The following is a 12,397-nucleotide window of genomic DNA, read 5'->3' as shown; positions in this document are numbered from 1 at the left end:
GTTTTTTTTTATTATTTTGGCTAAAAATCGCATGATCATAAGTAAAAGAAAACTGGGAAAGCATTGAAAATAGATCCGAAGATGATTGGAGTGAGTAAGACTTGTGCACGAACAGACCCGCACTCACAAAGACACACTCATAGACACACTCCACAGTTGTGAAAGAGACATCTTCAGAAGTTCTCTTTGTAGAAGTTGAAGCCAAAGCGTTCACACTGAGCCTTGATGGCCTTAGCCAGAGACGGAGCCCCACAGTAAAACACATGAACTTTGCCTTTATTTTCCTTTGACAGCTTCTGAAAGACCTGACAGACACAGACACAACTTCTGTGAGAGCAGAAATCTGCAAACTTTAAAGCTGAGTGTCACAAGTCAGTAAAACAAAACAATCAGATCCAGACTGAGCCAGATTTTTCACTTACCGGTACTTAATGTAACACATCTTCCGTAGCTATAATCCTGCTTGTTTTTGTGGTACATCTATTTAGAACTGGGATTTAGCAGTGCAAACCCAGCAGAGGGCGATCTAAGCAACAGATTCCATAGATTCTCCATTTGCTGTTGTGATAAGTTCAGTAGAAATCTTGGCTGAAACATGTCTCATCCTTGGAGTAAATAATCAAAGATGTCATGCTGTGCTTGCCCACTCATCTCTTCTGATTTGGCAACTAAAGTAAAGATTCCCGCCCTTCCACTGTTAATGAGAATCTCTGTTTTCTTTTTAAGCAGATCAGTTCAAACGTTTTGTAAAATCCAGCTTCATACTGTGTTACGTTTCCAAGGCTGAACCGCACAATTACTCTGAACTAACAAAAAGTCTGCAGCTGAGGTTTTGTTTGTGAAAAAAAAAAGAATCCGCTGCAGCACAGTAAAAAAAAGTCTTTTGTTTCTCAAATGAATGCAGTCTTTCACAGCCATAAAACAAAAAGGTTTTATTTAATTCATTTTTTTAAAACTTTTAAGAAGAACCTATTTACAACCAAAGTTATCTGTAGGCAGAAGATAAAAAGATATAAAACATTGAACTAAATAAAATAAATGATTATTTTAACTGTGCTCCATTATAGTCTATAGTCAAGTAAGTGATCAATGGATTCCATCAAAATGTATTTTTGTTTGTTTGTTTCTTTACTGTGCACCTTTTTAAACCTGCATTTTGATGCTAATCCCTGGAAGTAGCAGCGTGAGTTTCACTTATTGAACACTGAAACATGTAGATCTGGTGCATGATGCTGCCCCCCCCTTACAATCTGCAGTTTCCTGACATGAGAGTAAAAATGTTCTACAAGGTTGGGGTGGGTGGGAGTATTGAATCATTTGTCCTGTGAGACTACAAGATTTTAGATAATCTGGATAATCTAGGTCCTGCAACAGACTGGTGACCTGTCCAGGGTGAACTCGGTGTTTGCACAACCGTAGCTGGGACAAGCTCCAGAAACCCTGTGACCCAGAAAGGGATGCAGAGAGTTCAGAAGCTGGTTGGATGGATAAATAATCTAAATTAAAATTTCAATATAGAACTCCTGTAAACCAGATTTGGACCTTAAAACCAAGGCTGTGCTTCAATTCAGCATCAAAGTCTGTAGTCTGAAGGCAGAAAAAGTCTTTTTGTTTAGAAACTGAGGTGTCAGATGGAGACCAATCATTTAATGAAGTGTCAGTTTGTCTGAGGTTGAAAAACACGGAACTAAAAAAAAGTATTTGCGTTGACCCACCGAATCAGCGTCGTCACTGTTTTAGCTTTGACTGTTTTAAAAAAATATATTTTTCTCTGTTTGATTCAATACCCGACTAGCTGTTCCATGGTTCAAGTTCTGATTGTTAATAATTAAAAATTGAAAGAACAAATCCCTGCATCTCTGGCAGCAGAACCTCACCTTCCCCCATTCCGGCCGCCCTGGCTGGGTTCTGGTCCTCAGCCCGGTGATGGAGTCTTTCTTCTCTTTCTTGGCCAGCAGGTCGAGCGCCATCTGCAGGCCGATAGCCTTCATGTCGTTCTTGCTGAGTGCGGATGTCATGTACATGTGCATCTCCAGGAAACGTCCTGCAAACATAAAAACTGAGCTGCAAAGGGCACCAGTAGACCCCAGAACCAGGATCACTCGACAAATGATCAGAATTGTTTTTTTTGGACAACCCTGTCTGAGGTCAGGTCCTCTTGGAACTGTTGGACACCATGATGTCCAACAGGTCAGATCATGATCTCCTCCTCACTTCCTCAAAGTTTCAACCTTCGTGCACAATTCATGCACAAAATATTTGATTGAGTCACTGTTCATCTAACTGACTTATCACAACATTTTCCTGAATATAAAGACCATAAACTACTGCAAAGCAGGTGAAATGTTGAGCAACCTTCTTTCTGGTGTGAAGCTCTTTGTCATTCTTTCTCTGTATTTCAGCTCCTTTTTTTCAGTTCAGGTTTTTGCTCTGTGGTTCAGTTCTGATGGTACCTCAGCACCTGCAAAGTTTTAGCCTATCAGTTCAACTTCCCTGTTTTTTTAACTGAGCCCAGCTTTGTTAAAGTAAATTCATAGTCTTCTAAGATCTGCTTCATCCTTTAGTTTGCAAAGTCCTCCTCACCCTCGGGCTCCTCGTCAGCCTGGTCCATCTCCAGTTTGGTCAGCAAACTAACAAACCACTCGAAGGATTTCTGGTCTCTGTTGATCCAGATAAAGTCAACCTGCAGTGGGAAAGCAGACTCAGTCGAGCTGCAATTTGGAACTCTGAATTGCGTGCACGGTTATGTGCTCTTACTTTGCGGAGCGTCATGTCGCTGTCTTTGAGATTTTCACACCAGGAGAAGTTGCAGCTCGGACAGTTCTGCTTCCTCAGGCGATATCTGTGGAGATCACGCAGCATCTCAGATTTACATGTGTAGGTTTGCTTATCTGTCATGAGAAACAGTGAGGTCTGAAGTCTGCAATGATCCAAGCAACAAGCTCCAACTGAACAACTACTGTATAGTACATCAAATGAGCTCAAGCAGGTTCATGGCTGATGAGCAGACGCTTCTCTAAAAACGCTGCAATGATGTTTGATCTGGAAAAATTCAGGTGAAACCTTTCATTCTCTGAGGCTCTTAGGGGAGGGCGAGGTTGTGGACCTTATCAGTTTTCTTACCGGTACATGATGCTCTGCAGGATTGAGGCGAAAGGTGTGATGCCGATTCCTGCTCCGATCAGGACGGCGTGCTCAGAAGTAAAAATCTGTCGAGTTGGCGTTCCATACGGTCCATCTACATAACACTGACATATATGTGACACCCCTGCAGTAACTGCAGGATTCTTACAGCTTCACAGTATTAGACACTGACAGTTAACCTTCAACACTTAGAGTCAATATCTCTCCAACAACAATCCAGTAGATGCCATAAAGACTTACCTTACCATGTAGAAAAGAAAATTGATTTGTATTTATGTTATTGTTACTAATATGAGAAATTAACAAAGTGGCCAATCGCATTGTTGTTTGTAGTGAATTCTTGTGGAAAAATATGCTGTACAGGCCAACGTCTGATGAGTACAAAGCGAGGTAAAGCGGTTTGACTTATTTGCTACTGGTACATTCACTTGTGTATTTTGGGAAGCTCTTTTCTGATCAACGTCCGATTTCCTCAATGATCCTGGATTTGGAATTTTTTTTATTAAAACAGAAAAAGATTACCAAAGAAGACAAACAAAATAAAAATACACGTATGCATAGATAATGTCAAACTTTGAATGATTAGTCTTGATTTTATTGGAAAAATAAAAGATTATAGAGTAAAAGAAGATACACATCCATGTATGTCAATAAACTTAGGCATGTAAATGATGACATTAAATTTACTCTTAATCATAAATAGACATATTTGTACGTATCCATACACTACAGTTCACAATGAATCCATCAAAAGTGAAGTTTGTTTAAAAGAGTTTAATTGAATAACATGAGGAGTGGGAGGAACTGAACTTATACAGTCACACCCTATTATGCTTTATTCAACCTTTTTGTTTAAACTTATTTCTCATAAGCTGGTTCATAACTTCTATTTAGAGTTGTTTATATCTCACCAGTCCAAGTGTAGATCATATATCAGATCCATCAGTATGCTAATATTAATATCAAATAAGATCTGGGAGTAATCTTCATCAAATCTGATCTTCATCAGATCTAAAGTGCTGCTGAATCCAGTCTGCTTCCTTTGACCTCTTAGATTTACCATCATCAGAGCAGAAAGCTGAAAAATCTGCAACCACTCATGAAGCAGACTGGATTGCAGTTTTCTGTCTCCCTCTCCAAATCATGAAAGGCTGGCTGCAGCAGAACGTTTTGTGCCAATATTACTTTATAGAATCATTAATCAGAAGCTGCTGAGATGGAGAAACTGTAACACTACTGTATAGCGCTGATAAAAAATTCAGGTCAGTCAGTTAGAGTGCTGAGAGAAAACTGAAATGTCTCATTTAGTTTTGTGCAATAAGCCGTATTTGTCTTAAACGTACTACTTTTTTTCTTTAAATCCACCAAGTAGCAGCAATTCTTAATATTTATTAAAGTTTTTCATGGCTTTCTTCCATCAGTAGGAGGCGCTGCAGTCCCTCAGCATGAAAGGTTACAATTTCAGGCAGACAAGAAATCAACCAGCAATAAAAAGTTTGTCTAAATCTGACAATCGCAAAAACAGTTGCTATAGTTACAAGCTGTCAGACTGAAAACGTTCTTTATGGATGCATATGTGTCTCGTATTTCATAATAAAAGTCAATACCGGAAATGCTTTTTTTTAATTTTCACAATAAAGCTGTGTTCTTTGACTCAAAAATAAAAATAAAAATAAACTAGCCAAGCTGCTTTTTTTCTTCTTCTACAACCCCGCTCAGTCTGTCACTTAATTAATATAAACTTTTATTTTGATTTATGAGACATGTATGCTTCCATAGTTCTTTACCTTGATGTTGCAGACTCTGTGGTTCTCAGCAAACTTTGCTGAAACCTGCAGGTGAAGGAACACAGGAAGAACTGAAGGTCATTGGGGCAAATTCTGGGGGCAGCCGGTGAAGAGCCTGAATTTTCCTTCTCTTCACAGAAACAATTCATTAGTTTTGGGTCATTAATGGAGTTTGCAGCAAGGTAGAACAACAAATGTCAGACTGTATAAAAAATGGGCTTGAAGACCCACTCCAATGGAAATTGTGTTTTTGACGTTTTTAACAACTTTTTGTGGCATTTTTCTGTTGATGGAGGGCATTTATAAAGAACACAAAGCATAAAATTGCATTTCTGAGTATTTCTTTGTTAAAACTGGAGTGAATCAGGAGCAGACAAGAAAAGGGCATTTGGAAAATAGCTTAATTATGACATGGAAAATACGCTGGGTGGGCCACAAACTCCCTGCTCCTCCTTGCTCCAAGCTCTCTGATTTGCTCTGCACCAACAGTCCCGCCCACAACTCTGGCAAACTTCTGACAAACTCCTGCTGCTCTGCAGGAAATATGACCTAGAAAACAATACAGGTTTTTGGATTTTAGGTAAAAATAATTATGATTAAATGACTACCAGGAGTGGGAATGCTTTGAAAATTGATCAAAATCTGATTAGAGTGGGACTTTAAGGACCAGAATTGGGTTGCCCCTTACTTGGAGGGACCTGCAGCTTTAAAACCTGACCTCTCTGAGTGAAGGAGCCTCTTCTCCCTCTGCTGGACCTGGTTCGTCCATCACATGTTCCACGAGGCCCTGAGCCCCTGACTGTAAAGATGACGTCTCTCCGGAGTGAAAGCCGTTTTGTCGGAACATTGTCAGCTCGATCGATTCATCCTCAGTTGATGCCACGGCTCTGTCAGCACTCGCAGACCCAAACAATTGGTCCTGCTGACAAAAACAAATAGCTTTGAACTTTTCAAAATAAGGCCTGAGGTCTTTTGGGTTCTACCTCTGCCTTGGCTTGTTGTCTGCGCTTCTTTAAGCTGGTGGCCAGTCTTCCACTGCAGAGCTCCATGCTATCTGTCTGCCTGAAATATTCATACAGACGGTTGGTCCACTGGCCCATAGAGCGAACGTGAAGCCACAGCGTGTCTGTAGTTCCAGAGTGAGCAGATAAAAACAGATTTAACCACTGAGAGTAACAAAGAACAACTTTAAAAAAAAGGAAATCTTGTTATAAACAAGTTGGATTAAAGTGATAAATATTTCAGAGTTTTTTACACAAGAACAGCTGATTAAAGACCGGTAAGAGGAACTTTCAGGGTCAGTTATTTAGAGTGAAGCTTTCCTGCAGCAGGGGCAGAGATCTTTACCCTCTTTTTAGATCCACTGGGATTTCCGATGCAGATGCATTCCATCTCTGTTCTGGATTAACGGAGCAGAAATTGCAAAAGGAATAAGAAATGTTGCAGGGACTTCTGTACCTGACTGTTCTGGAGCGCTGCTGATGGTGAACGGGTGCCACTCATACTTGGCTATCACTGGGATGTTGATGTAGATGTAATCTCCAGGTTTGAAATGGAAGAACTGAGGACGTTTGATGACCAGGTGAGTCACCTGGTCACATGAAAATTTCAAAAAAAATTGATGATGGACGTCTGATGGCATCAAAGCAGATCTCAAACTGCATTTAACTCCAAACTCCTGAAGGAAACGTGACTTGAGTGGGATGTTGTCCATCATGTTTTCTTTCCTCACCTTCGATGGCAGAAGGTTGACCTCAACAATGTAGAGACCGCCCATGCGGGACACGGCGATTCCTACAATCTTCTCCAACAGGAAAAGCAGACCTGGAACCACGAACCACTTCCAGAAGTTTGCACAGTGGACTATGAGTAGGATCAAGACCCAGATGTAGGACAGGTGAGACCAATAGAACACCTGTGGAAGATCCATTAAAACAAGACATTCTTCTCTATGCACTTCCTCAAAAGACCCACTCTTCTGGACTCTGACCTCAAAGTGTCCGCTGCGTCGCACGAAGGTGCTGGAGCAGAGCACCATGAGGCAGATGAGTAGAAGCAGCACCACCCCCGTCAGCGATGCTGTCCCTTTCACCCAACCTATCATGGGCCGTGTTGTCAGCAGGTACTCCCACAATAGGAACTCACTGTGCTGTGACAGGTTGGCTAAAACACACACAACCAGATCATGGGTCAACATCAGCTGACCAGGTTCAAGGCTGGATCCAATCTTTTTACTGGACGTCAAATCTTAAATTTATCAACAAGAAAAGGTTATAATCTTAATTGGGAGGTCTGTCTCAGGGAGTCCAATCATCCAGACCCGCAGAATGTGACGAAAGAGTCACAAGATCCAGAACTAAGATCTTAAATTTAAGTCTAATCCTAATGTAAGTCTTGATGTGGAGGTTCTGTAAGTGTGCGAACCAAAGTTGACAACGTGTGCGATGGCGTGCCCCAGCGAGAAGCAAAAGATGGCGTATCCGACGATCTGATGCAGCAGGATGTTCTGGTCCAGAGGTAAGACTCTTACCACCCAGGTAGCTCTCAGCCAGGTTAAACAACGGCGCAGCATCAACACCTGAACACAGACAGGGCAGAAAATACCATCCTGCCGTTATCCTCACAGCAGCAAAATATCTGAGGGGGGGCGTGGTCTTACTCATGACCCAGAGATGAAAGTAGAGGTGGTGGAAGAGCATACATTTTCTGTGCCATCAGTCCACCAAAACAGTTAGAAAAAACGAGTAAAAGCATTGAGCACTTGGGCTAAAAAGCATTTTTTTTGGAGGTTTTGTTGTAAAATAAACATGCACAATGACAGAACACAACACTCCTACCCCGTCCCGTAACAGGAAGATGTTGGCACTGCTGCACTCAACCCATGAAGTTTAGCTTCATAACAAAGAATTCAGGCATTGAGGAAAAAGCAGAAAGACATTTACTTCCTTGTTCATTTTGTTGAATTCAATCTTTAGCTGAAAAACTGCTAATAGTAAAAAGCTGTAACAATAGAAATGAGTTAAAAAGTGTTCATATAGAATTAAGTTACATCAAGAGGCTTCAGCAAATCTGATAACTGAAAAACAAAAGCCCACTCAGGGGTAGCAGCAGTGCGGTTGCTTTCAATTGCAGTTCTTGGAAGACCTGCATTCATGATGTCTCCACAAACTTTGTGTTTCTAAACTAATTGCAATGTTCTTCAGAACATTTTGAACTTGAATAGTGCTATAAGAAAACTTTCTGCAGTTTTCCTTGACATCATCGGCACAAAAACAACATGGCTTTTCTTAAATCTGAGACCAGAGCTCTGCAACAGCTCATATCTGCTGCTTTCGGAGAGGCATCGTGCAGCCGTACCACAATAAAGGTGCAGTTGAAGTTCAGACACTGGCCACAGCCTCTGGCCACCATGAGCCAGACACCGCCGTCGCTGTGCCGCAGCATGGCAACGACAAAGAGCAGCAGGTTGAGGACGCCGTATCCGAATAAAAACAGCAGCTTCCGACTGTTATTCTGCCAGTAGGCTCGGGTCAGGTACCGAGGGGTCTGATGCTTATTTTGGTCCAGGTCAGGGGGCTTCAGCCAGTTGGCAGCACTGCAGAAATGGAAAGCAAAGCATGTGTAGTTTTGCATTTATCTCAAATACATTTTTATTTAGTAAGAAACATTTCTTTTGCAGATTCAGGTTTGTCAAAGCCAGATTTACTAGTACTAAACCAAAACTCCATAGGCTTACAACGCTTTATCTGATGTTTGCTAGTTCAGGAGCAAGCGTGAGGTTAACCTGATGGTAAGGTTCTCCATAACCTCTGGGAAATTCTCCAGCTCCTCTTTGAGCTCCTCAAACGTGATGGAGCCGCTGTTGTCTGTATCAGCCGACTCAAAAAGAACTAGTGTGAGGTCGTCCAGCTTCTCCTCCGGCAAGGAGATGGCACTTTCGCTCAGACATGACTTCAGAACTGTTCTCAGCTCGTCTGGATCAATGGAGCCACTCCCTGTCAGTGAGAACAAAGGTTTTGTTCAAGTAGATCATACCTCATGCCATTAAATTATCTTTCATCATGAAACAGGCTGGGTGAAACGTTTGTATTTGAACGGACCGTCCACGTCGTACACCTGGAACAGGAAGCGGAGCTTGTCAGTCTCAGTGCCGTGGATTAGGAGGTCTAGAGCTTTCAGCAGCTCATCCAGACTGATGGATCCACTGCCGTCCGAGTCGAACAGGGCAAAGAAACGCTCAGCGAAGAAAGACTACAAAAAAGAAAAATGCAAACATCAAACTCAATCAATCTGATCTCTTCACAATGATTAAGTTTGTTTGCTGGCTGTCATTTTGTCAAAGGGCAGTCTGACATTTTTTATGGATTCTCATTTGCTGCATGGTGTATTACATTTTTTTAGTCCTGTTTATTTTACATTGTCTGTTTCATTGCATAAGCAGTTGTTTGTGTAGCTTTGCCATATGAACATGATGAATATGACATCCACCTGTGAGCAGGCCAATTCGCCAATCTGAACAAACGCCCAGAAGCTGGAAGAACCATGCCAAAGGAGCTTTTAAGCTTAACTTTCTTTATGTATTTAGGAAGCTTTATTATTATAGACACAAGGTCCATTTGCCACAACAAACACAAAACAAATAAAAGACTTAAGAATTAAAAAATAATAAATAATAATAAAATAATAATAAAAACAATGATATAAAAGTATAAAAACAAAAAAATAACTAAGTATTATAAAGTTAAAAAACAGACTAAAACTACTGCTGACTAAAAAACGAAAAAGTAAAAAAAAAAAAAGGCGACCTTACCAAAACATCCAAATAGGGGACTGATATCTAGAAGTGCTGTACCTTAAATTGGTGGAATAGGATTTCTATCCCGGACAAACCCCCCATGTTTCAAATGACTTCAGTTTTCTGAGCTTTTATTGTCGTCGTCCCCCCCCCCCCCCCCCCCCCCGTTCTTTAGTTGTCAGTTAAAACCTCAATCATAAGGTATGGGTTCCGGCTGTGCAGCCTACACACATATTTCATACCATATTTCACCAAACAAAACATGAATTTTCAAAACCCATCTTTTTTTTTTTTCATTTTTTCACCCTTAATGTTTGGTCTGAAAGGAAACAACTCTTTGGTCCTCAGAAAAAGGACTGATCTTACCTCTTTTACTTTGAGAGCAGTTTTAAATTCACAGAGATTAATCTCTTTGTCATCTCCTGCAATGCTCTCAAATTGTTTGGTGACCCACTCCAGCCAGCGAGCGTCTTCGTCCACACTCATGATGCAGGACACTCCGCTGCAGCCGGAAGAAACAAGCACAACATTTGATCCTTGTGAATGTTTGATTCAGAGATTGGCTCTCCTCAACCATCAGTTTGGTCATTTTCTTCTCCATCATTCATCTTGAATTACATTTTGATGTTTGGCGGAGACAAAGGTTGTGTTTTTGGCTGAAATAAAACAACTGAACCCAAACAAGGAGCATCAAACTGACAAGTCTTTATTCCGTAAAGAATCTAAACTTCATTTTTCTTCCGCTCATTCTAATATATGCTACATTTATTTTCATAATTCTTCTGTTTTCTAATCCAGAAGCTCTAATTCCTACTTTATATTAAACTGTCAAATAGAACACATACCTGCCGTAACCCAACCATAAAAACTAAATGAGAATCGTTTGTTGAAGCATAGAGATGTATGAAAACATAAGACTTTTCATTTTGGTTTTTCATTGTTCTTTGTGAGCTTTGTCAGTCGTACATGTGTTTCTAGTAGGCTCAGCTCCGAGGTCCACACAGAACCGGCTTCACAGAGGTTCAGAACTAGTACAGCAGCAGGGTTTGAAAAACAGGATATGAACCTGTGGGATTTCCTCTCTAAGCGTCTTACAGAGCTTCAGGAACAGCTGCTCGTCCTTCTGCTTTTCAGGCTGTTGCTATGGAGATGGCAGCTGCAGACAAGAAATACAACACGCCAAGTCCTGGAAGGACAGACCTGAACACAGTGTTTTACTGGCTTGTAGTTTCCAGAACATCTTAGCTGTTTAACAAAACTGATATGAAATCAATTTAACTGATTATTGGGGTCACATGGTTGCTGGAGCCTATCCTAGCCACTGCTACGCAAACCCTGCCAGTCCATCACAAGCCTCAGATTCACCAACGAACCTGCATTGCATATTATTGACTGTGGTGAGGAAGCCGTACTGCCTGGGGTAAACCCATAAATCCACACAGCTGGGATTTGAACCAGGGCCTTCTCGCCATGAGGTGAGGATGCTAACCTCTTCCCTACTTTGCATAGTCCATCAGAGATAATTGAAGAATCTGGTGGAGTATCCCACCTGACATCAGCGGACACGGAAAGGTGGTTCTGACAGAATCTGTTGTTTTCAGAGGTAACCTGGTCTACTTGTCTACAGCTCCTTAACTTCTGCTCTTGATCCGTGTTCAACAACACCTTGACTTATAACCCTCTGATGCTGTAGAACATGTTCCAGCATCTAATTAATGGAATAAAAAGACAATATCTGGTGCAAGTATGAAGATAGAGTTCTCAATCCTTCAGTTTAGTTTTTTCGGGTGATGCTGCAGATCTTGCAGACAGCTGTGTGGTGTAACCAACAAAACTAAAGTTGGCAATAGTAGCACTCTAAAAATTCCAGATTGTCCGGAGAAGCTGAGCGAACCCTTAAAACAAAAAAAGTCTCTTTCTGAAGAGACTTCGGGTCAGAACAAGTTCAGCACTCGCCCATGGATCAGAAATGCTCAGAACACAAATCCTGAGAATGGGTCACGGACAGGATGAACTCGACATGGTCCAGTCAGAGAGAACTGCTGGACTGTGACCGAATTCACAATGGAACTTCTATCACTGGATCTGTGAGTTAAAAGCAGAAAAAACAAACTTCAGGGGGTCAAATTCAGACACGCTGCTAAGAAAAACACATCTAAGGGTGGAGTGGTGCATATAGTCTGATGGTAGCAAAGCCAAAAACATCAGATAAGGCTGTTTTTGTCAGACCAGAACAGCATGAGGAAATGGACATCCTGTGGGCTTTGGAACTGAGAGATTAAAAAAATGCAGTTTTAATACATTTCTGAGAAGTCTAGGAAAATATTCAACTTCAAACTAACATTTCCTCTGATGAGCAAAACAAGCAACACAAACTAAAGCTGAAGGCAGAACAAGCATCTGATCAGTGAGATATCAGAAAAGCAAAGAAAACCCGAGCTCACATCAGACTTACCTGCTCCTACAATGGTCGTCTTCAGCTCGGATGCTGCAGCTCTTCATCTTCTCCTCTTATGTGGGGGTGTCAGCTGCTGAGGACAAGCCCCCCCGCCCACCAACCCCACCCCAGCATCACTTAACGCTGAACACAGTTTGAGCACTTTTTTTTGCATGTGCAGCAGATTTAGCAGCATGATGAAGCTATAGTGAAATCTGCCGAAGAAGAAATGAA

At 41.3% G+C, this 12,397-nt stretch overlaps 1 protein-coding gene across 1 annotated transcript; it reads right to left on the bottom strand.

The window, feature by feature from the left end:
* Positions 1-12,302, bottom strand: nox5 (NADPH oxidase, EF-hand calcium binding domain 5). The gene is made up of 17 exons (XM_004070143.5): positions 12,182-12,302; positions 10,093-10,228; positions 9,032-9,182; positions 8,716-8,926; positions 8,289-8,526; positions 7,356-7,509; positions 6,922-7,094; positions 6,664-6,846; positions 6,390-6,522; positions 5,915-6,057; positions 5,650-5,853; positions 4,932-4,976; positions 3,124-3,248; positions 2,758-2,842; positions 2,584-2,683; positions 1,878-2,044; positions 1-305 (listed from the first exon to the last, which is right to left on the bottom strand). Exons 1-17 carry the CDS (start codon positions 12,226-12,228, stop codon positions 174-176), a joined length of 2,427 nt encoding a protein of 808 aa, XP_004070191.2. The 5' UTR covers positions 12,229-12,302; the 3' UTR covers positions 1-173.
* Between the last annotated feature and the right edge of the window lie 95 nt (positions 12,303-12,397).

This window comes from Oryzias latipes, chromosome 6, assembly GCF_053564925.1.
Source record: "Oryzias latipes strain Hd-rR chromosome 6, Olatipes_Hd-rR_3.1".
Taxonomy (NCBI): Eukaryota; Metazoa; Chordata; class Actinopteri; order Beloniformes; family Adrianichthyidae; genus Oryzias; species Oryzias latipes.
The sequence above is the reverse complement of the archived record's forward strand: the minus strand, read 5'-3'. Positions and strand labels throughout refer to the sequence as shown.